At 36.0% G+C, this 25,409-nt stretch overlaps 1 protein-coding gene across 1 annotated transcript; it reads left to right on the forward strand.

Annotated features, from left to right (window-relative positions):
- The first annotated feature begins 5,918 nt into the window (after positions 1–5,918).
- Positions 5,919–7,303, forward strand: LOC107828212 (uncharacterized). Its single transcript, XM_016655487.2, has 3 exons — positions 5,919–6,479; positions 6,594–6,882; positions 7,011–7,303. Exons 1-3 carry the CDS (start codon positions 5,919–5,921, stop codon positions 7,301–7,303), a joined length of 1,143 nt encoding a protein of 380 aa, XP_016510973.2.
- Positions 7,304–25,409: the final 18,106 nt, after the last annotated feature.

A 25,409-nucleotide genomic window follows, 5' to 3' on the forward strand; every position in this document is an offset into this window, starting at 1 on the left:
GGTGTTACTCATAATTGGACGAAACAAAGTATATTTTGGGAATTGCCTTATTGGAAGGATAATCTTCTCCGTCACAACCTTGATGTCATGCATATTGAGAAGAATTATTTTGACAATTTATTCAATATAGTGATGGATGTTAAAGATAAGACAAAGGATAACCCGAAGGCTAGAATGGACTTACAAGAATATTGCAGGCGGCCTGAATTATACTTGCAGACAGCAAATAATGGTAAGATATTCAAGTCCAAAGCAAGTTACACATTCACTTTGGAGGAAAGACGGAAAATTTGCGATTGGGTAACAAAATTGAAAATGCCTGAGGGTTATGCGTTGAATCTTGGGAAAACGTTGATATTGAGGTAGGGAAGTTGAGACATTTGAAAAGTCATGACTGTCATGTTTTCATGGAGACCTTAGTGCCTATTGCATTTTGTGGTTTGCCTGAAAGAATCTGGAAACCCATCACAGAGATTAGTTTGTTTTTCAAAGACTTGTGTTCTTCCACATTAAGGGAAGAAAACATGCTCCGGATGGATCAGAATATTCGTGTAACTTCTAGTAAGATGGAAAAGATATTTCCATGTGGATTTTTTGATGTGATGGAACACCTTACAATCCACATTGAGAGGTAATATTATAAGTTTGATGTAATTTTCTGTTTTATTTGAATGTTCTTGTCTAACCTGAAATTATGTAGGACAATTGGCAAACGCAAAAAAATTGTTAAGCAGAGGAATAGGATTGAAGGATCTATATGCAAAGCTTATCTTGCAAAGGAAACTGCTGATTTTTGTTCTTATTATTTTGAGAGTAATGTGTCATGTGCTAGGAATAGGCCCAATAGGCACACGGTCGAATGTATGAATGATCCATTATATCCGCCTATGTCCATATTCAATCAACCGGGCCGATGTTCAAAGGATGTTAGAAAGAGAAGTTTGAGTGATATGGAGTACAGGTCAGCTAAACTTCATGTGTTGCTAAATTGTCCCGAAGTTGTTCCATTTCTCAAGTAAGTATTGGTTTAGTAGTTATCAAAATATAAAATTTACCGTGATTACATCTCAATGCAACTACTAAAAATATTTGACGTGTCATAGTCACTTTGTGGGTCAATTTGGCCATGATGCTATATATACGACATTTGATACATGGTTCAAACCATTTGTAAGTTTATCCTTAAAATATTCTAACACTATGTAGGTAAACAATGTTTGGAAGTTATGCTAACTTATGAATTTTTTTAACAATATGTAGGCAAATGATCCAAATAATGGTGTAAATCAATTTTTGAAAGAGATATCTTGGGGGCCTGGGCTTCAGGTCACAACAATGTCTAAGTACGTTGTGAATGGTTATAAGTTTCATACAGAGGATTGCTCTAAAAATACAAATAGCAACAACAGTGGAGTGTGGGTTCAAGGTGGTGATGGCAACCAAGTTGGAGATATTGATTATTATGGTGTGCTCAAAGAAATAATAGAACTAGAATATACAGGTTGGTCATTTAAGAAATTGATACTTTTTAGATGCAAGTGGTTTGACCCAAATCCAACAAGAGGTACAAGAGTACACAATCAATACAACATAATTGAGGTTAATCATACGAGGGAGTATGATCGCTATGATCCTTTCATAATTGCACATAATGTTAGGAAAGTATATTATGCTTCTTATCCATTGCAGCGGAATAAGTACTATTGGTGGGTTGTAATCAAAACTAAGCCTGTAGGTAGGGTGGAAGTCGAGAATGTATTAGATGTTGCATATCAAAACAATATCTCCAGTGTTCACCAAATAGTGGATGAACTTTTAGAAAATGATTTGGAACATCCTGAACACATATTGGAAGAAGTTGATATAAATGAAGCAAGAATTATAGAAAATGATGAAGAAGAATCAACTGATGAAGCTCAAACTAGTGAGGAAGAAGAATTCTCTGACGAGGAACAATATGTCGATGAGCTTTAAAAAGTTGGTTTCTTTAATAACTCTCATCTATAACTAGTTTCTTTATATGTTTCAATCTAAATATGTATTATATTATGTAGATGACATGCAAAGGTCGAGGTAACAATGGTCATAGTGGTTCTCGGGGTCGAGAAAAGGCTAGGAAACCAAAGAGGAGGGTATAAGATAATACTCAATCTTTTCCACCCTCTTCTGATGTGCCTATGCCTATGCCTGTGTCTTTGCCTCCACCCCAGGGCTATTCTGAGCTGCCACAGCATCACACATCCTATACCTTCGTGCAGACAGCAGGTCTTTCATCACAGGGCCATAGGACTATACGTCTGACATACAGTCCACCTGCCTCACTACCACGTGGATCACACCCATCAGCATCACATGGATCGCATCGATCCACGTCACATCCACATAGATCACAGCTATCAGTGTCACAGCCACTCGGATCACAGCAATCAGTATCACATCCACTGACGGTCCATACAGCTATGTCGTAGTCACAGGGATCACATCCATCTTCATCAGGGACTACATCTATTCCAGGCCTTCGACTACGAGATACTAGCTCTGACCCCCTACACCTTCCACACATGCCTCTGATATACATGTTTCGGACGATGATAGTGATACTGACGAGGAGGTGCGTTATGATCAATATGGCAGGATCATCATAGTCCCTGAGGGTGATGGGTAAGAGTTATTTGTTATTTTTACGTTTATTATTTTGTATAGTTTTTACTAAGATATTAATGTGTTTTTTTATTAAATTGCAGGTTCATCCCGAGTAATATTACTAAGAGGATAATCACAAAAGCAACCAAAAAGCTTTATGATGTCCCTTATGCGTCTTGGAGTGAATTCACATTCTCGCTGAAGGAGCAAATTTTCAATGAATTTAAGGTATAAATATTCTTTTAAGCAGTATAATTATTTATATTTATGATATTTCCATATAATATTTAACTTTTGAAATACAGAGCAAATGTGTATGGGAACACCGCTATAGCGCGGACGTGGCTGCAAATTTTTATCTCAAAGCTCGCAAACGGTTGTCACATACTTTCTCCAAAGCTAGAAAGTTGAACTAGAAGCCTGACTGGTTGCTTCAAAATTTATGGGAGGATTTGCAAAGGCAATCGCTTACTGCAAAGTTCTTAGAGAAGAGCGAAAAAGGAAAGAAATCTCGCGCATACGAGAAGGGAGGATCCTTGCACACTGGAGGTGCGATCAGCCTAGGGACAATAAAAAGAAGAATGGTACGTAATTGCTTAATTTATTTTAATTTTCAAAGTATATATATTCTATTTATTAACTAAAATTTATGAGTTTTTAGGAAAAGAAGTTGGGGCGTTAGATGAACCAAGATGAGCTATTCAAGGAGACTCATATTGTGAAGAAGAAGAAAGTGACGGATCAAGAAAGGTGGGTCGAGGGACGAGCCTCGACTGTACATGGAAGTTTTCACTTTTCATTAAGTATTTTGATTTACTTTTATATAAATTTTGAAATACTAATTGATGATAGGCTATAATTGTGTATTTTGTTCGCTTATTACACTCTAATTTACTGCACTTTAATTGAGTTTGAGCTCTAATCGCTAGTGTTTTGCACTAAATATGTGTTTTATGCCTTGTAGGAGTGATTCCGATCTATGTAGGTGTTATGAAATGAATTCAAGTGATTTGGAGCTTTGAAGTCTGAGTAAAAGCCCAAGACATTAAGCCGGATCGTGTTCGGAGGTCGTGTACCAAGTCCGGATGTTAAAAAAGGACGAAATAAGTTTACTCTGAGAAAATTACATTGCCGCGCCGCATGGGACGCCGCATGGCGCGGCGCAGTAGTGTAAAATGTTGCCTGATGTGAAAAGTTAAGGCTGCTGATAATTTCCATTAGCCCAGAACATGGCGCGGCTATGGTGCGGCGCGATTGTACAAACTTTACAGAGCCAGAGTCCTATCGCGCGGGAGAAGGTATTTCGTCTAGGCCCAACCCTACTTGGTATAAATACATATAAAAACGTTATTTTGAGGAATTTGGGAGGGAGCTTAGCCTGGAGAGATGCAATTTGGAGCAAAAATACACACAAGAACATCTCATATTTGGTCATCTTTTCTAGTATTTTTAATTATTCAAAACTTATGCAATTGTTTGATTTCAACATGAGTGGCTAAACACCCATTGTTCTGGGGTTTTGATTTAGCCATGAATATTGTTGTTTGATATTAGCTTGAACTTGATTATAATTCACCAAGATATGGTTGTTTCTTCAATTCTGTGTTTAATTGCTTAATTGTCTGGCCAACAATTAGGTTCTATTTACTATCTATGCTATGCTTGGGAAAACCGTGTTTAGATTAGAGAAGAATTGAATAGAGCATGATCTTAACCCTTAGGGGGAGCGGATTTGTGGTTAGGATAGGAATATACCTAGTCACCATGCTTAATTAAATATCGTGATCTTAATGCGTTCTTAATAGATTGATTTTATAGGAATATTGGCATTAATCTATTGAGAATAGGTGAGTAGTACTTCGGGATAAGGCTATGAGAGCATTTATCAATTAATTAGCAACCATGAGTGAATTATATGAAAGGGAGAGTTAATGAGAACACAATATGAATGGTGAATCGATCACAGCCCTGGAATAGTTGTCTTTATTGAATACATCACAATCATTCTACTGCTTGATAATTTAGTTATTACTTAGAATTGTAGTTAGCATAATTAAACTCTTGAACTCGAACTTAGCTTGACTGAATAACAATATTATTTTGTCAGTGAGTAGTTGATATAAGTCTCTATGGGTTCGACACTCGACTTATCATTTTATTACTTGTCGACCACGTATACTTGCGTGTGCGTTTGGGAGCAACAAGTTTTTGGCGTCGTTGCCGGGGATTTAAAAATTAGCTACTTTGCTGACTTAAGCCTTCATTAGTTATTTGTTCAAATTTTAATTTTCAGTTTTCCTTGTTTGTGTTAACACATGCTCTTCTCTTGAATGCGGAGGAGTAGAAGCGCAAACAATCTCCTTCCTTTTGATCCTGAAATTAAACGGAAACTTCACAGAGTGAGGAGGGAGGTCGAAGCTAGAACTAGAATAGAAAGAGAGTTGGACATCGTAGTTCAACCACAACCAATAGAGATGGCAGGTAATGTAGAGTGTGCGGTGATAGAAGCCGCAAGGCCCAATCTTGCTAATATGACTCAGGCTATTGTGAATCCTGAGATCACCAGGCATTTTGAACTCAAACAGTACATGGTACAGTTGATTCAGTCCACAGGGCAATATATAGGTCTATCTCATGAAGATCCGCAGAGGCACATTCAGAATTTCTTGGAAATTATGGACACCTACAATTATCTGAACATTTCCAAGGACTATGTCGAGCTGACACTGTTTCCCTTTTCACTGTTGGGGGAAGCTAAAGAAGGGTTATAGAAAAAGCCCGCGAACTCAATCCACACTTGAGATGATCTAGCAAGGAAATTCTTAATCAAGTTTTTCCCCACCAAGAAGACAAAGTCATTGAGGAGTTAAATTCTTGGGTTCGAACAATGGGATGGAGAGACACTTCGTCAAGCCTGGGAAAGATACAAGAAGCTACTCAGAGATTGCCTGCACCATTGTCAGACTGATGAGGTATTGGGACACACTTTTGTTGATGGGCTAGATGAGGCCTCAAAGATGAATCTTGATTCAGCTTGTGGTGGTAGTTGCATGGCGAAACCATATAGTGAAATTCAACTCTTGCTGAATAACTTCACTGCTAATGATCATAACTATCAAGGAGATGGGCATTCACGCAAGGCAAGTAAACAGAAGACAACCGGGTTGATTGAGATTGATGACCTCTCGGCCATGAGAGCGGAGATAGCAAAATTGGCAAACCAGATGAATAGAATGACAATGCAAAAGACACAACAAATGCAACATGTACAACAAATGTCTCTTTGTTGCGAACTATGTGGTGACAACCATATAAGTGACATGTGCCCCACGAATCCAGAATCTATATACTATGTGGGACAGCAGAGCAGGGGTTCAATAAATCAGAATGCACAATATTGGAACACTTATAACCCAAATTGGAAGAATCATCCCAACTTCTCATGGGGTGGAAATCAGCCGAATCAGAATCATTATAGACCCCAAGGAAATTTCAATCAACCTCAGAAGACACCTCAACAGGTAGAAGAGAAAGGGAATGATTTGTTGAAGCAGTTGTTGCTTGACAATCAACAACTTAGGACCGATTTCAGAAATTTGGAGCGCCAAATGGGACAGCTTGCCAATGCTCAAAACACTAGACCAGTTGGAGCTTTTCCAAGTGAGACTAAAGCTAATTCTAAGGCATCCCTTAATGTCGTGTCGTTGAGGAATGGGAGACAATTAGAAGAGGTTCAGTCGAAAAAGAGCAAACTAGTGACTTTTCATGAGAGGCCAACCACTATTGAATCAACATCAGAAAAAGCTAAGGATCTAGAGAAGCCAACTGGAGAGGCGGTGGCTGAGCAAACCCCATAATTGGTTGCAAGGCCACCACCTCCATTCCCTCAAATATTGCAGAAATTAAGAGATAATACCGTATATAAAAAGTTTCTTGATATCTTGAAGCAGGTGCAAATTAATATTCCATTGGTTGACATCTTACAAGAAGTGCCCAAATATGCAAAGTACATCAAGGACATTGTGGCAAATAAAAGAAGGCTAACCAAGTTCGAGACTGTGGCACTCACTGAGGAGTGCAGTTCAAGAATTCAGGGCAAGTTACCTCAGAAATTGAAAGATCCAGGTAGTTTCACTATCCAAATCTCGATTGGTAAACATGTTGTTGGGCGAGCTTTATGTGATCTTGGAGCGAGCATCAACTTGATGCCGCTATCTGTGTTCAGACAGTTGGGGTTGGGTGAGCCACGCCCAACAATAGTTATCTTATAGTTAGATAATCACTCCTTGCTCATCCCGAGGGAGTGATTGAAGATGTGCTAGTTTAAGTGGGTTCTTTCATATTCCCTGCTGATTTCATTATCCTAGACTACGAGCCCGATCAGGATGTCCCATTTATTTTAGGGTGTCCATTCCTAGCCACGGGCCGAGCTATTATTGATATTTGCGAAGGAAAGATGACAATGAGAGTGGGTGATCCAGTGGAGGTCTTCAATGTTTATAGAGCACTCAAATTACCAACCCACTATGAAGAGTTATCCATGATCATTGTGGTGGAGAGTGATGCCACATCGTTAGTGCCCTATATGAGCCCTGTAGATCCTGTTGAACAAGTATTGATTGGGGATGTAGAATATAGTGAAGATGAAATGATAGGATAAATCGAGCAAGTACTGGATATGTCCTGCAGTTATGTACATGGGTTTAGAAAATTTGAAGAGTTGGATAGGCCTGTTACTCTGACCTTTCCCAGGCCATCTATTGAAGAAGCTCCGAAGCTAGAACTCAAGCCACTTCTATCGCATCTGCGCTATGCTTATTTAGGGAACTCTGAGACATTGCCCGTGATTATTTCGTCCAGCTTGACCAGCACTCAAGAAGAAAAATTGCTCAGAGTACTCTGTGAGCATAAAAAGGCCATTGGGTGGACTATAGCTGACATCAAGGGTATTAGTCCATCATTTTGCATGCATAAAATCTTTTTAGAGGACGGACACTGCCCCAGTGTGGAGCAGCAAAGAAGATTAAACCCTATTATGAAAGAGGTGGTGAAAAAGGAAGTAATCAAGTTGCTCGATGCAGGTATCATTTTTCCTATTTCTGACAGCAACTGGGTGAGCCCAGTTCAATGTGTGCCCAAAAAGGGAGGAATGACTGTAGTTGAGAACGAGAAGAATGAACTAATCCCTACTCGCACTGTTATGGGATGGAAAGTTTGCATTGATTATAGAAGGCTCAACAAGGCAACTGGCAAGGACCATTTCCTTCTTCCATTCATTGACCAAATTCTAGACAAGTTAGCCGGGCATGAATATTACTGCTTCTTTGATGGTTATTCGGGATACAATCAGATTGTCATACGCCCAGAGGATCAGGAGAAGACTACTTTTACTTGTCCTTATGGCACTTTTTCCTTCAAGCGAATGCCGTTTGGACTTGGTAATGCACCAGCCACTTTCTAGAGGTGCATGATGGCTATTTTCACCGACATGGTGGAAATATTTGTGGAAGTGTTTATGGATGATTTTTCAGTTTTTGGGTCTTCTTATGATGATTGGTTGAGGAATTTGAGCAAGGTGCTAGCCCGTTGTGAAGAACAAATCTGGTATTAAATTGGAAAAAGTGCCATTTTATGCTATAAAAAGGCATCGTGTTGGGCCACAGAGTATCTAGGAGCGGCATTGAAGTTGATAAAGTGAAGGTGTAGGCAGTTTGAAAAATTACCTCCACCTATTTCAGTGAAGGGTATCCGGAGTTTCTTGGGACACGCGGGATTCTATCGGAGCTTTATTAAAGATTTTTCAAAAATTGCTACTCCTTTGTGCAGGCTGCTTGAAAAAGATGTAACTTTCAACTTTGATGATGCTTGCCTCAAGGCATTTGAAAAACTTAAAAAGAAGTTGGTGACTTCTCTCATTATTGTGGCACCTGCTTGGTCCTTACCTTTTGAACTTATGTGTGATACGAGTGACCATGCTATTGGGGTAGTGCTAGGCCAGAGGAAGGACAAGGTGTTTTATTCCATCTACTATGCGAGTAAGACTCTTGATGATGCCCAGCTGAATTACACCACCACTGAGAAGGAGTTGTTAGCAGTTGTGTGGGCCTTTGAGAAATTTCGGGCATACTTGGTGGGAACGAAAGTCATAGTCCATACCGATCATGCAGCAATCAGGTATTTGTTTACAAAAAAGGAATCTAAGGCTAGATTGATGCGCTAGGTTTTATTGCTGCTGGAGTTTGATATAGAAATACGAAATCGAAAGGGGACACAGAACCAAGTAGCTGACCATCTATCAAGGTTGGAAAATCATGATCACGTGGAGGAGGGTGGCCAAATTAAAGAAGTATTTCCTGATGAGCAAATTTTTGCTATAACCCAAGACCCTCCTCCATGGTATGCAGACTACGTGAATTATCTTGTGAGTGGGGTACTTCCTTCTAAAATTGAATCTAAAGCAATAAAGAGGTTTTTACATGATGTGAACTTTTACAAATGGGATGATCTATATTTGTACAAGCAATGTGCTGATCAATTGATGAGGAGATGCATTCCTGAAAAAGAGGTGGAATTAGTGTTGTATGATTTTCACACATCACCTTATGGGGGCCATCATGGAGGAGATACAATAGCTGCAAAGGTGCTACAATCCAGTCTCTTTTGGCCGACTTTGTTCAAGGATGCCCATGCATTCGTTAAGAAGTGTGACCAATGTTAGAGAACGAGAACAATCATAAGGAGGCATGAGATGACTTTGAATAACATCCTAGAAGTTGAGCTTTTTGATGTGTGGGGGATAGATTTTATGGGGCCATTTCCACCGTCCAGAGGAAACAAATACATTTTGCTAGCAGTTGACTATGTGTTAAAATGGGTTGAGGCGATTGCCTTACCAACAAATGATGCCATGGTGGTAGCTGTGTTTGTGAAAAAGAACATATTCTCGAGATTTGGGACTCCACGTGCCTTAATTAGTGATGAGGGGACTCATTTTTGCAATCAGTTGATGAATAACCTTCTAGCCAAATATGGAGTTCAACATAGAGTTGCTACAACATATCATCCTCAAACCATTGGGCAAGTTGAGGTGTCAAACAGAGAAATAAAGCAAATATTGGAAAAGACGGTGAGTATGAATAGGAAGGATTGGGCTGTAAAGTTGGATGATGCCTTATGGGCATATAGGACTGCATATAAAACATCTATTGAAGCATCCCCTTATAAGCTGGTTTATGGAAAGGCGTGTCACTTACCCGTTGAACTGGAACACAAGGCATATTGGGCCATTAAGAAGCTGAACATGGACCTTGAGGCCGCAGGCAAGAAAAGACTTATGCAGTTGTATGTGTTAGATGAGTTCAGGCTGCACTCCTATGAAAATGCTTACCTATATAAAGAAAAGACAAAAAGATGGCATGACAAGCATATCAAGCAGCGTCACTTCGAGCCAGGCCAACATGTATTATTATTCAATTCTAGGCTACGGTTATTCCCTGGAAAGCTAAAATCGAGATGGTCAGGTCCGTTTGAGGTGGTGAGAGTCACACCTTATGGTGCAATTGAGCTACGAGCTTTAAATGGTGAGAGGAAATTCTTGGTGAATGGTCATAGAATCAAGCATTATTGGAGAGGAATGATTAATCGTGAGAAGACCAAGGTTGTACTTAGGTGCTTGTTGGGAGGCAACCCATCTTTACTGATTCCTTTTATTATTATTATTATTATTATTATTATTATTATTATTTTGCTCTTATTATTGTAGTAGTATTTCTTTTTGTTTTGTAGGATTATAAACATATGAGGCAAAGTCATTGGAAGAGTGCAAAAGCGAGTTAGAGGTTGAGGACTAAGTGTGGGGTGCCCACACGAGGGACTATGCCTGGGGGAAGTCTGAGTACTTGTGAGCCGCTATTGCTTCGGTTAAGTGTAGGGTGGGAGAATTCTCTAGTTGATTAGTAGGAAGTTGTAGCATTTATTAGCTGGAAACAAATAATAAAAAAATAATAAAAAAATGGACTTTTCCCGATGATGGATCTCCTAGACAGTTTTCTTGAGGGATTTAAGTCTAACGAAAAAGAAGAAAAAGATTTCTTTGTAGGTAGTGTAGCAATTCCCCCTTGGTTTTTCTTCGTGCCGCGGTTCTTTTCCAAGGGTTTTGTTTGAACCGAGTGTAGGTAGTTTTATTTTTTAAGAGAGAATCCATTGTGTTATGATTGAAATTGAAGCAATATCTTTTAACTTTGTCATGCCTTGAGAATAGTGAGTACTTTAGTTGTGACGCTTAGGCTCAATTTTTGACTCTTGTATAAGTACCTTAAATTGTATGATCTTAATGTTGCTTAACTTCTTTGACTAGAGTGTCTTGATGAGTTCAATCCTGAGTGAGTTATGTGCCATGTGTGTGTAAGGTTTTGTATTATTCTGTGCATTGCATTTGATGTCTAGAACTTGCCCCGTGTGTTTGCAAAGCGAAATAGTAGTTTTGTTCAGTCTTGGAAGTGATATAGGCATTTCTTTGTTGAGCCATATAAATATTTGACCCGCCAAATTGTTATGTATCATAGTTAACCCCTTTGAGCATGTAATCCTGTTTTTTTGGCAACCACATTACAAGCCTTACCCATTTATTTGAATTAATCATCTATTTGAACCTTTTCACCTCTCATGACCACTTGAATTGTTATGAATTTTGTAAAAGTTAAAGTGTGGGGTAGTTGGTTTGACTTTTGAGTTGAAATAATGAAATAAGGAGAAAGGTGCATTGTTTTGAAAAAGTAAGAGCCACTTGAATTGGAAAAGAAAAAAAAATTTAGTTGTATTGCTGATAGTGGTGACTGTTGATGTAATTGTGCTTAAAGAAGTGGGGAGTTAATATATGTTGATGTGAAGGTGGAGTTTTGGTTTGACATAAGTGTGAGTTTTCAATGTTAAAGTGTATGTATTAAAGTGCTTAGGGAGGTGTAGCTACTCATATATCTAAATGTATCTTACCCATCACGCAGCCTACATTACAGCCAAATAAAGTCCTAATTGATCCTAGACTGAATGAGCTCGATTAGTAGAGTAGTACACTACGGGCAAGCTTATGGTGCATCTTTTGTGGCATATGAATGTTATTTCTAAGAGTGAGTGAATTCTTTCTATCTTGAGTTCCTAATTGTTCTTAAATTTTAGTGTGTGGAACTACTCTCTTTTGTTGTGTGAGGGCACTTGATTCATGAAGGAAAGGTAATGTCATTGACCTCGATGTTAGAGTAAGTGAGTGAGTTGTGAATAATGTGTGGTACTTGTGAGACAAATCTTGAGGTTAAGATGTTACACTCTTGTGCTTAGTCTATTTTAAATATTCTTGGTGTGATGAATTAGGAAAATTGCTTAAAAAGGTTGTGTCTATATAAAGTGTATTTTGATTGCTCGAGGATGAGCAATGGTTTAAGTGTGGAGTGTTGATGATAGGCTATAATTGTGTATTTTGGTCGCTTATTACACTCTAATTTACTGCACTTTAATTGAGTTTGAGCTCTAATCGCTAGTGTTTTGCACTAAATATGTGTTTTATGCCTTGTAGGAGTGATTTCGATCTATGTAGGTGTTATGGAATGAATTCAAGTGATTTGGAGCTTTAAAGACTAAGTAAAATCCCAAGACATTAAGTCGGGATCGTATTCAGAGGTCGTGTACCAAGTCCGGATATTAAAAGAGGACGAAATAAGTTTACTCTGAGAAAATTACACTGCCGCACCGCATGGGACGCTGCATGGCGCGGCACAGCAGTGTAAAATGTTATCTGATGTGAAAGTTGAGGCTGCTGATAATTTCCATTAGCGCGCCGCATGGTGCTGCGCGATTGTACAAAATTTACAGATCCAGAGTCCTATTTCGCGCGGGAAAAGGTGTTTTCGCCTGGGCCCAACCCTACTTGGTATAAATATATATAAAAACGTTATTTTGAGGAATTTGGGAGGGAGCTTAGCCTGGAGAGACGCAATTTGGAGCAAAAATACACACAAGAACATCTCATATTTCGTCATCTTTTTCTAGTATTTTTAATTATTCAAAACTTATGCAATTATTTTATTTCAACATGAGTGGCTAAACACCCATTGTTCTGGGGTTTTGATTTAGCCATGAATATTTTTGTTTGATATTATCTTGACCTTGATTATAACTCACCAAGATATGGTTGTTTCTTCAATTCTGTGTTTAATTGCTTAATTGTATGGCCAACAGTTAGGTTCTATTTACTATCTATACTATGCTTGGGAAAGCTGTGTTTAGATTAGAGAAGAATTGAAGAGAGCACGATCTTAACCCTTAGGGGGAGCAGATTTTTGGTTAGGATAGAAATATACCGAGTCACCGTGCTTAATTAAATATCGTGATCTTAATGCGTTCTTAATAGATTGATTTCATAGGAATATAGGCATTAATCTATTGAGAATAGGTGAGTAGTACTTCGGGAGAAGGCTATGAGAGCATTTATCGATTAATTAGCAACCATGAGTGAATTATATGAAAGGGAGAGTTAATGAGAACACAATACGAATGGTGAATCGATCACAACCCTGGAATAGTTGTCTTTATTGAATACATAACAATCATTCTACTTCTTGATAATTTAGTTATTACTTAGAATTGTAGTTAGAATAATTAAACTCTTGAACTCGAACATAGCTTGACTGAATAACAATATTGTTGTGTTAGTGAGTAGTTGATATAAGTCTCTGTGGGTTCGACACTCGACTTATCATTTTATTACTTGTCGACCACGTATATTTGCGTGTGCGTTTGGGAGCAACAAGTTTTTGGCAATGTAATTTTTCTTATAGGGTCGCTTCACAGCTGAAGTGGAGGAATTCATATGCATTCAACCACCTAATGAGTCGGGCGAGCCAATCCAACCTTCGGACGAGGATGCTGAAAGAATGTGGACGGATGCTACAGGCGGTCCAAAATGGGGGAAGGTATATGGGTTTCCTACTAAGAAATTCCATCACTACAAGTGTGGAATGCAAGGAATAGGGACTTCCTCGCAAGCCGAGCAACTTGATGGGTAGAGCCTCTCCGCTATGCGGGAGACTGTGACAAAGCTCACATCCGAGCTAGAAGCGGCCAAGGAAAGAGAAAAACTTAGAGATGCTCAGTACATTGGTGTGGTCGCTCAGTGCTAGGGCATGCAAGAGCAGCTCAAATCTCTCCTAGCTTCTGGAGGTTTTCCGATTCCCTGGTCTCGTGACTCATCGCCAGAGGCTCGCCTTCCCCGTGCTCGTTCCTCCCGTCCTCCAAGTGATCGTTCCTCCCGTCCTCCCCGTGATCGTTCTTTCCGTCCTCAACAAGCAGACCCTTCTGGATACCGTCTTGCTGATGAAAGTTCATTAGACGGTGATGATAATGATGTACAAAACACTCATTGACTTTTATATACTTTGAACTAGACAAATAGAATCGATTTTCGAATGGGCTTGTAATAAGAGTTAACTTAGTTTGGTTAGCTTAATATGGTAATTCTATTGAACTTTATACTTTGTTGGTTTTAATTTTCTTTTTGTGTTGTTGTTGTTGTTGTTGGTATTGTTGTTATTGTTGTTGGTGGTGGTATTATTGTTATTGTTGCTTGTAATAGGGATTTGGTATGCTGGCAGGTGGTATAGCTGCCAAAACAGTCAGTTTCTGCCAAAATAATACCCAGAAAAGCGACGAACTTTGGTCACTTGTTGGTCGCTTTTCTATTAAAAAATTTATTTATGGGGGAATAGCGACCAAAGTTGGTCGCTAATTAACCTAGATTTCTCAAAAAGCGACCAACTTTGGCCGCCATTCCATTAAAAAAACAATTTCTGTAAATATAGCGACCAACTTTGGTCGCTTATATTTAAAAAAAAAATCTTGAAATTAGCGACCAACTTTGGTCGCTTTTTTTTAAAAAAAAAATTAATAAAAAGCGACCAACTTTGGTCTCTATTTTTCAGATTTTAAAATATAATATTTGGATTAGAGACCAAAGTTGGTCGCTATATTTTGATTAATAATAAATTAGAAAAATATAATTTACATGTAGAGACCAACTTTGGTCGTCAAAATTATATTATTAAAATATTAAAGCGACTAAAGTTGGTCGTTATAGTCTTTACCCGAAATATTTGGTCCTTTTACCTTAGAGACCAAAGTTGGTCGCTAATTAGTGACCAACTTTGGTCCCTAAAATAAAGGGACCGGCAATATAGCGACCAGGCATTTTGGACGCTTTTTGGTCATTTTTTGACCTATAAGCGACCAACTTTGATCGCTTTTTGTGATCCTTTTTACCAGATTTCTAGTAGTAATATTATCTAAGGGATTAAATTAGTAGTATAAGGATAATTCAAAGGAATCACCAAAATTAGCAAATATTATAATCGACGACACCTTTTTTATCTGCTTGTTGATTCTATAAAAGGAAAAATAGTGAGGAAGATCTGCTACCATTATACCATATAGGAGTGTAGAAAGAAAATCGAGAAATCGCATCAACTCGATAATTCGAGTCAAACCGAGAAAAAATCCGATTATGGTTTGGTGTTGGAAAAAAAATCCGACCATAATTGGTTTGGTTTGGTTTTAACTAAAGAAAGTCAAACCGAAACCAAACCAACCCGACATTACATATATATAAATTTTAGATATATTTAATATATAAATATACCTATTGTGATGTAATTTATAAATATTTTTTACGACCATAATTGGTTTGGTTTGGTTTTAACTAAAGAAAGTCAAACCGAAACCAAACCAACCCGACATTACATATATATAAATTTTAGATATATTTAATATATAAATATACCTATTGTGATGTAATTTATAAATATTTTTTAAAAAATTTCATAATTTTATCTTTTAAGATATTATTTCAAGGTTGGACTTAGAACTTTTTGAATGCTCCAATAAGTTTTATAACCATTAATATTAGTAAATTAAATAATGCTAACACAAGCCCAAACCAAAATCAAATCAATACTAATGCTAACAAAAGACATTCAATTCAATATTACAAGCGAGAATGTATTGAATATGTATTTTTTATTTTGCAATAATTTAGATAAAAATGCATAACCTATTTTTATTTTTCTTTAGCGTTTAGTCATATAATTAATACTTCATTGTTAGTCTATTTATTTTAGCATGACTTAGTACTTTTTGATTTTGTTATTTTTATTATGGCTTTTTAATTAGCAATATTTATATTACATACTTTTATTGTCTTTATTGTTGAATATTTTAGGATAATGCCATGATACATCTCATATTTTATATTATGTTCTTGGAAAGTACTTTGTATAGTTGTATCTTACTAGGAACAAAGAAATATTTTGAGCATACGTTATATGTTTTGTTCTACGAAGATTTTACCGAAAAAACACCCGAAAAACTCGAAAACCCGAGAAAATCCGAAAAAAACCGAAATTGAAAAACCCGAGTGTTATTGGTTTGGTTTGGTCTTTAGATTATTAACCCGACACAATTGGTTTGGTTTGGTAATTGTAAAATCCGAACCAACCCGGCCTATATACCCCCTAATCCCATATATTTTGATAGTTGCCACTTGCTAGATACTTAATGTTGATAGAGATTAGAGACCGGATCTAGAATTTAAATTTAAAGAGTTTAGTAATTTTATGTTTTTATCGCTAAATCCATTCATATTTGGAATGAGTTTTGAATTTCGTATTTTGTTGAAATTTTAATAACTTTTTGCACATGTATTTATGTTCAGTAGCTTTCCGATTGTTTAATTATAAGGAACGTAATTTTATGTTAAAATCAATCAAAAATCACAAGTTGATCTTCCACAATTTACGATTTTTGAGCATATAAGCATTTTTGGTTGACCAAACTATTTACTTCTACTATTTTGTTCTAATTGTAGTCCACGAAATACCTTCTCAAAACCAGACCTCGTAGTTTTCTCTCCATTTTATTTCCGTTATTCGTTCATTTTCATGTAAAAAAAACTTCAACTTTATATCTTTTTTAAATAGCTTTACGGGTATTTAAACCATTTTAATAAAAAAGTACTTATCAGCACTTTTTTACCGGACACAATATTTTTCTTTTGTTTTTAGAAATTTTTGCATTCTTATGCTATATAGGAAACTATATTGCCCTCAATGTTTAATGTTTGATATAATTACATTTAGTATACCTAATTACCAATTCTATACCATAAGGTTTTTTAACTGTACATTAATTGTACCTTATATCACATCTACATTTATGGTACCGTATATTCCTCCAAATCCCCCCCTCCCCCACGTTTCTCTCTCCCAACCCCACACCCTCACCCACGTATCACCACACACTCAGAAACCAGAAAAACCAAAAAAACAATTGAAACCCTATGCTAAATCCAGAAAAATAATTGAAACCCTCTACCATTAACGTCCAAAATCAAGGTTTTTTCTTCTACAACCAGTCAAAATTGAATTCAAATCTTCAAAGTTTCATACACAGCAATAACTTTTGATGGTTATGATTTTGGGTTCCTTCAGTAATATAAGAGGAAAGGAAAAGTGAGCAGCAATTCCACCATTGACAGCCATTAAAAAGCTTTGAAGCTTTGAATTCAAATTTTGGTTTTCAAAAATCATTATTTGTTTGGATTGGGTGTTGTTGTAAATAATTGGGAATATGGTTTGGAGTTTATATCTCAATTTTGAGGGGTTTTTTATGAAGATTAGACTTGGTTTTGGCTGAATTTCAGATTGAAATTCGAAGAAGAGGAAGAAGATGTATATTGCAGAAATTGTAAAAAAATTGAAGAAAAATTGTAGACTGTTGTTTATTTATTTTTTTTGAAGAAAAATTGCAGAAATATTTTTTTGGATTCCATATTTAGCATAGCAGTTTCATAAGGAGTAACAAGAGCATATATGAGAATCACAGAATTGTAGCATAATCGGGATTTTCGACATAATTGCGTTTTTTGCAGAAGATTTGTAGAAGTTTTAGTCGTTTTTGATTTATGAAAATAGAAAACAAAGCATCTATAATCAGAATACAAATAATCTACAATTTATCGATAAAATATCAACAAACTGGGTATATTGAATTTTAATATCCCAATTCCCATTCAATTGTATCATAATTGGGATTTTCGATATAATTGCGTTTTTTGCAGAAGATTTGTAGAAGTTTTAGTCGTTTTTGATTTGTGAAAACAGAAAACAAAGCATCTACAATCAGAATACAAATAATCTACAATTTATCTACAAAATATCTACAAACTGGGTACATTAAATTTTAATATCTCAATTCCCATTCAATTGTAGCATAATTGGGATTTTTGACATAATTACGTTTTTTCAGAAGATTTGTAGAAGTTTTAGTCATTTTTTATTTGTAAAAACAGAAAATAAAGCATCTACAATCAGAATACAAATAATCTACACTTTATCTACAAAATATCTACAAACTGGGTACATTGAATTTTAATATCCCAATTCCCATTCAATTGTAGCATAATTGGGATTTTTGACATAATTGCGTTTTTCAGAAGATTTGTAGAAGTTTTAGTCATTTTTTATTTGTGAAAACAGAAAATAAAGCATCTACAATCAGAATACAAATAATTTACAATTTATCTACAAAATATCTACAAACTAGGTACATATTTGGACTCGAAATGCTTCCCCTGAAATGTATGTTTCACATTTTTATACATATTTTTGTCCAAAACAGTACTAAATCATCCACTTAAATACAATTTTTACACAATGTTGTTCAACTTTCATACAATAGGTAAATGAATAAAAGAAAATAAATAAACAAATGTCTACAATTTCTGCAGTATACGTCTTCTTCTTCTTCTTCTTCTTCTTCTTCTTCTTCTTCGAGTTTCAATCTGAAATTCAGTCAAAACCAAGTCTAATCTTAAATCAAAACCCCTCAAAATTGAGATATAAACTCCAAACCATATTCCAATTATTTTTAACAACACCCAATCCAAACAAATAATGATTTTTAAAAATCCAAATTTGAATTCAAAGCATAAAAGATTTTTAATGGTTGTCAATGGTGGAATTGCTGCTCTTTTTTCCTTTGCTTTGTATTTTCGCCATAATTATTTTTGTTGCAGAAGAATTGTAGAAGATTTTGTCGATTTTGATTTGTGAAATCAGAGAAAATGTTGAAACAAAGTTTAACGCAAAAAACAGAGTACGAAAATTTTGTAAAGAAGTCGACGATAGTGATTACTATGCGTGATATGCGTTGGAAGATCTGGAAAATATTTAATTCCCCCTTTTTTAGCGCGCCTAAATAAGGAATCCTACAGCTATAATGATTCCTTATTTAATGCATTGTATATATTATGTAGAAATACTATTAGAAGTAATATGCAAACTATAAACATATTTGGTATTATAGTTTCCTATATGGTATAGGAACGAAAATTTCCCTTGTTTTTATTTGTTTATTTTCAGACTCTTGCTATTTTGGTTTTGGGCTTTGACAACTCGTAGTGGGTCTTCAGCCTAAAGTACTAAGAGCCTCGGCCCTCTAGTCTCCGCAGTGCTCCAACAAGGAAGCTTAGGGAATTACTTGAAATGGGGAATTTGCATATATACTTGTTTTTTGGGTCATGTTTTAACTTATACTCGCTTTGTAAAAAAAGATTGCAAACGTACCCACTTTTCGCGTATACGGGCCTGAAGTAGCAAAGGCAATCACGCAAACTTCAGCATTCTAGTAGACGGACCTGAAGTTGTTTGTAATTGCTGAACTAAAGCATTCTACTAGCTGAAGTTTTGTTCTCTGTTTGCTGAACTTCAACATGTTTTAGCTGAAGTTTTGTCTTGGATTCAATAGTTTTGCCATAAAACTTTTGCAAGAACTTCAGCAGAAGATGATGAAGTTATTGAGTTCATTTGTAAAGACTTCAGCACCAAATAAGCTGAAGTTTTGTCCTGGATTCATTAGTTTTGTCATAAAGCTTTTTCAAAAACTTCAGCAGAAAATAAACTGAAGTTTTGTCCTACAATCGTACTAGTTGAAGTTTTGTTCTCTATTTGCTAAACTTCAGCATAATAGTTCAACTTTCAAAGCTTAGTGTAAGAATTGCATCAATAAAGCCGCAATCAGCTTATTGTTTGATATTCTATTTCTGGATCAATCTGAATTCATTGCATATATAATAAATACAGACAATGAATTATAAATAGAAGAAGAAAAGTTCTAAAACGTTGTTTCAACAAAAATGTCAGTCACTATGAGCAAATCAGTAGTAAAATACACTACAAATTACAAAAAATGAAGAGTAGAATAAAGAGTAGAAAATAAAGGAGGAAGAAAGGAGCGCACATGTAGCAGGAAGAAGGAGGCGCCTGAAGTTGTAAAAATTAGGGTATAGGTTAAATAATTTTTAAAATATGGGTATAGGTTAAATGGGGGCAACCAAACATGGCGCCCCGTGCAATTTTTACGAAAATTTAACCCAAATAGCCGCTCACCTAATTTCTTAAACTTAAAACAACCGCAAATGCATAATTCATATATAATATATGTATAATTTATGTATACCTGTTAGAAAAGTAAATATTAAATCTGGTCTAACAATCCCGAATTAATTGGTTTCGAATCATAATTAACGTAAATTTTGAAGTAAGAGAATTATTAATTAAATTTTCGCACAAAACAAAGAAAGATCATTACAGGGTTTTATTTGAAAGCCAATAAGAGCTAAGAAATAAATTAAAGAAGAAAAATACTACAAGTTGAGCAAACTTGCTTTAACATAAAGATACTTTTATCACGTGAGAATTATGATATATAATGTAGACGACACGTTAATGCATTCAATCTATTATTCCACAATTTGTAGAGCACTACAAATATTATCTTATCACTACAAATATTATCTTATACTACTAAAATTATTGTTAGGAATCTTGATGCTGTAGCCTGTGAGAGTCTATCAGTAGATGCAACATAGATGCTTTAACAAATTAGTTATCATTTCTATCAGGATATAATTAATAACTTAAAATTTTACTTGTAATTATCTCATAAGTTATTTGCCAGTCTAATTTTTTTTAATATTATCAGTGAATAGAACTTAATTTTTTTACCAACGGTTCAAAAGAAAGCAAAGAAGTGCAGTTAAAGGGCTTGAACAGTGACAGCGCCACATACACTCAAGAGATATCAACAGACACTCCTTCATAGAAAAATTATACTATGTAACTAGTTTTTTTCTAAAAAAATATGTATATATATTATATATTGACACACCTTGACTTCTTGATGAGTTTATTTTTTTTTATATTTTGACTCTCCTTAATGAAAATTCTAGCTCCGCCACTCGACTTGAAACAAAACAACCATATAAATTCTGATCCGATCCCCTCGTGCATGCTTCGGAGGGATGCATAAAAGTTTATGTATTTGGTACGATAAAAATTATTCTTCAAAAACATATTTTTCATGAGAAAGTCATTATCTTGTGTTTAGTTACTAGATTTTCTATAACAAGAAGAAAATGACTTACCTCACCTACGGAAAAAAGTCGTTTTTTTAGAACTGTATTAATTTTTTAATTTTAGATAATTTCTAGTATCAACCAACACTTAGACATTTTTATCAATTTTTAATACTGAGAAATTTGATTAAAACACTATTTAATTTGCAAATATTTTTTAGTATTAATTTTTAACATATATATTTTCATAAAATATTTTTTACTTACCAATCAAGACAGAAAACATTTTCTATTAGGAACATATTCTTCGTAAACGTTACTTTTCGAAAAATATTTTCTCTTTAAAAAAAAAAAAGTTATTTTCGTCACACCAAACACATGTGAAACTTTAGCGTGAGATTCAAATTTCTATAGGATTTTGATGGAACAAGATATTCTTTCCTTTATATAGGTCATGTAGTCCCTCAATATTCCCTTAGAATTATTGCTTATAGATTGGCCACTATATAATATTCCATACACAATACACACGGAAAGAAGGGACATAGTCGGATTCAGAATTTAGATTCTCCATGTTTAATATTTAAGATTCTTGACATTGAATCAATTATATTTTTAAGGTTATGAGTTCATATAACTATTTGTTGTAATTTAATAGAATTTTATATTTGAATTTATATTCCGCACTAATAGTATTGAGATCAGTTGAACCTGGTAATATTAAACTGAATCCGCCCCTGATAAGGGAGCTAGAGAGAGAGAGAGATTGCAACAAGGTGGCGACTGATATTAAAATTAATAAGTGATATAGTGTCCATCTCATTCAAATGATTTGGTAGCCAATTTTATTGACTTGGTTTGGTTTGGTAGTCAACCTTGTTGAAATTGTGAAAAGGGTGTGCAAATTGTCAAATATTATAGGCTTTAGAGAGTGATGTTTTGGCTATAAAAGGAGAGCTTTAACTCTCATTTCTAAACACCAACAAAGAGAGAAGAGAGAGAGAGAGAGAGAGAGAGAGAGAGAGAGAGAGAGAGAGAGAGAGAGAGCAAGGTATTCCATAAACTATAAGAAAATAGTTTGTGAAGAAAAATAGAGTGTGAGAGATATTGTAGTGAGGTAAAAAAAGCAAAAGAGTGTTTTTTTCTTTTGAGGTTGTAGTGGTCTTACGAGTATTTTTACTCGTTACTACACAGTGTAAAATTCCTCGCTATAGTGGTATCAATTGCTCTTCTTGGCCGTGATTTTTCCCTTATTCATAAGGGTTTTCACGTAAAATCTTGATGTCATTATTGCTGCATTTCTATTCTTGTTGATTTAACCATAACTTAGTGTTCTGCGTTTATCACTAATACCGTGAATATTATTTTTGCGGGTCTATTTTTCCCAACAAGTGGTATCAGAGCCAAGGTTCTGTCTGAGTATGCTTTGTGGTTGCAGCACAATCTGAACTTTCACATCAGAAAAGAATTACTTTGGTCTCCTAATAAATAGTATTTGTATTTGTGATAAACGATAGAAGCCAACACTAGTAGAATGGTAACTTTGAATGGCACAAATTATGCCATTTGGAAGGGCAAAATGGAAGATTTGCTCTATGTCAAGAATTTTCATCAACCTGTCTTCGCCACTATAAAGCTTGATAATAAATCAGATGAAGAGTAGAATTTGTTACACAGGCAGGTTTGTAGCTTTATTAGACAGTGGGTTGACGATAATGTTTTGAACCATATTTCTGGGGAAACACATGCTCGGACCCTATAGGAGCACCTTGAAAGTTTGTATGCTCGAAAAACTGGAAACAACAAGATGTTTCTGATAAAGCAGATGTTGGGTTTAAAATACCATGATGGTTCCGCGATGACAGATCATCTGAATAATTTTCAGGAGATCATGAACCAGTTATCTGCTATGGGCATTATATTTGATGAAGAAATTCAAGGCCTATTTCTACTTGGTTCCCTACCAGATTCTTGAGAAATTCTTAAAACTTCATTATCAAATTCTGCTTCGGATGGTGTGATCTCTATGGATCTTTCCAAGAGAAGCCTTTTAAATGAAGAACTGAGAAGAAAATCTTAGGGTTCCTCCTCATCAGATGTCTTGGTGACTGACTCTAGGGGGAGAAGAAAGAATCGGGGTTCTCAAAATAGAGAACATAATAGAAGCAAATCCAGAAGCAGACTTAAAGATATTGAGTGTTATCATTGCGGGAAGAAAGGGCACACAAAGAAGTTCTGCCGGATTTTGAAAAAGGAGAATAGAGACAAGGAAGAACAGAAAGAAGATGGCAATCGTGTGGCCACCGTCACTACAGAAGATCTTATTACTGTCCTTGATGCGGATCTGATAAATATTCCTTGTGATGAGTCAAGCTGGGTTGTGGACAGTGGTGCCACATCTCATGTGACATCAAGGAAGGAATTTTTCTCATCCTATACTGAGGGTGACTTTGGAACTTTGAGTATGGGTAATGAGACTGTATCTAGGGTGACTGGTGTTGGAACAATTTGTTTGGAAACTAGTATTGGAACTAAACTAGTTTTAAACAATGTAAAGCATGCACCTGATGTTCGTTTGCATTTGATCTCTGTTGGTGTTTTGGATGATGAGGGATGTGTCAGTACCAATGATGCTGGAAAGTGGAAGCTCACTAAGGGTTCTATGATTGTGGCTCGGTGGGAAAAGCGTCGTGGTCTATACTGGACTACGACCTCTACATGTGTTGATATGGTGAATGTCGTTGAGAGCAATAGCTCTTCAACGTTATGGCATAAGAGGCTTAGCCACATTAGCAAGAAAGGACTAAATTTTCTGGCCAATAAGAAATTGTTGTCAAATTTTGAAAGTGCAAAATTAGAAAAATGTGAGCACTGCTTGGCTGGAAAACGAAAAAGAGTTTCTTTCCAGTCTCATCCTCCTTCAAGAAAGACAAAGTTGCTTGAGTTAGTGCCTTCATATTTATGTGTTCCAATGAAGACAAGGACTTTGGGTAGTGCACTTTATTTTGCTACCTTTATTGATGATTGTTCAAGGAAACTTTGGGTCTACATCTTGAAGTCTAAAGACTAAGTGTTAGGTGTCTTTAAGCAGTTTCAGGCTTCAATTGAAAGAGAAACTGGAAAGAAGCTGAAGTGTATTCGTACTGATAACGGTGGTGAATATTATGGACCGTTTGACAAATACTGCAAATAACAGGGTATCAGACACCAGAAGACTCCTCCTAAGACTCCTCAGCTTAATGGTTTAGCAGAAAGGATGAATAGGACCTTGATGGAAAGAGTGAGATTTTTGCTTTCTGAAGCAAAGTTACCGAATTCCTTTTGGGGTGAGGCTTTGTTGACCGCCACACATGTTATTAATCTATCCCCTGCAGTTGCTTTGCAAAGTAATGTTCCAAACAAAGTTTGGTATGGCAAGAATGTTTCCTATGACCACTTGAAAGTATTTGGTTGCAAAGCTTTTGTATATGTGCCTAAAAATGAGAGGTCAAAATTAACTGCCAAGACAAGACAGTGCATCTTCATTGGTTATGGCCTTGATGAATTTGGTTACAGGCTATATGATCCAATTGAGAAAAAGGTCGTGAGAAGCCGTGATGTTATCTTCATGGAGGATCAAACTATTGAAGATATTAACAAAGCGGAGAAGCTAAAATCTCCAAGTTCTGAAGGTTTAGTTAATCTTGATCAAGTTCCTCATACAAATGTGGATGACGTTGGTGGGCTCAATGATGATGGTGATGCCCAGAACCATATTCGAGATCAACATGTTCATGGTGATGGTGATAATAATGCTAATGTTGATGAGGTAGATGCTCATACTCACGAAGCTGTGGACGAGTTAGATATTCCACTCAGGAGGTCTTCTAGACCTCGTGCTCCTTCCTCCCGTTATTCACCCAATAAGTATGTATTACTCACAGATGGGGAGAACCTGAATGTTATGCGGAGGCCATAGAAGATGAACTCAAGGATCAATGGATTGAAGCCATGCAAGATGAGATGAAATCTCTGCATGAGAACCATACTTATGAGTTAGTGAAATTGCCTAAGGGCATGGGAGTTTTGAAGAACAAGTGGGTGTTCAAAGTTAAAGCTGAAAAACATAGTTTGAAGCACAGATACAACGCTAGATTGGTCGTCAAGGGATTTGGTCAAAGGAAAGGTATTGACTTTGACGAAATATTTTCTCCTATCGTGAAAATGTCCTCCATTCGGACAATTCTTAGTTTGACTGCTAGTCTTGATTTGGAGATTGAGCAAATGAATGTGAAGACTGCTTTTCTTCACGGTGACTTAGAAGAGGAGATCT

The sequence above is a fragment of the Nicotiana tabacum genome, chromosome 11 (genome assembly GCF_000715075.1).
Source record: "Nicotiana tabacum cultivar K326 chromosome 11, ASM71507v2, whole genome shotgun sequence".
In the NCBI taxonomy this organism is placed as follows: Eukaryota; Viridiplantae; Streptophyta; class Magnoliopsida; order Solanales; family Solanaceae; genus Nicotiana; species Nicotiana tabacum.

Excerpts from the sequence above, each read along its gene's own strand:
- LOC107828212 (XM_016655487.2), top strand. The coding sequence starts at position 5,919 with ATGTCTCTTTGTTGCGAACTATGTGGTGACAACCATATAAGTGACATG. Across the intron at positions 6,480-6,593 it reads AGAAGCCAACTGGAGAGGCG|GTGCAAATTAATATTCCATT; the intron begins GTGGCTGAGCAA and ends ATCTTGAAGCAG. Across the intron at positions 6,883-7,010 it reads GTTCAGACAGTTGGGGTTGG|ACTACGAGCCCGATCAGGAT; the intron begins GTGAGCCACGCC and ends TCATTATCCTAG.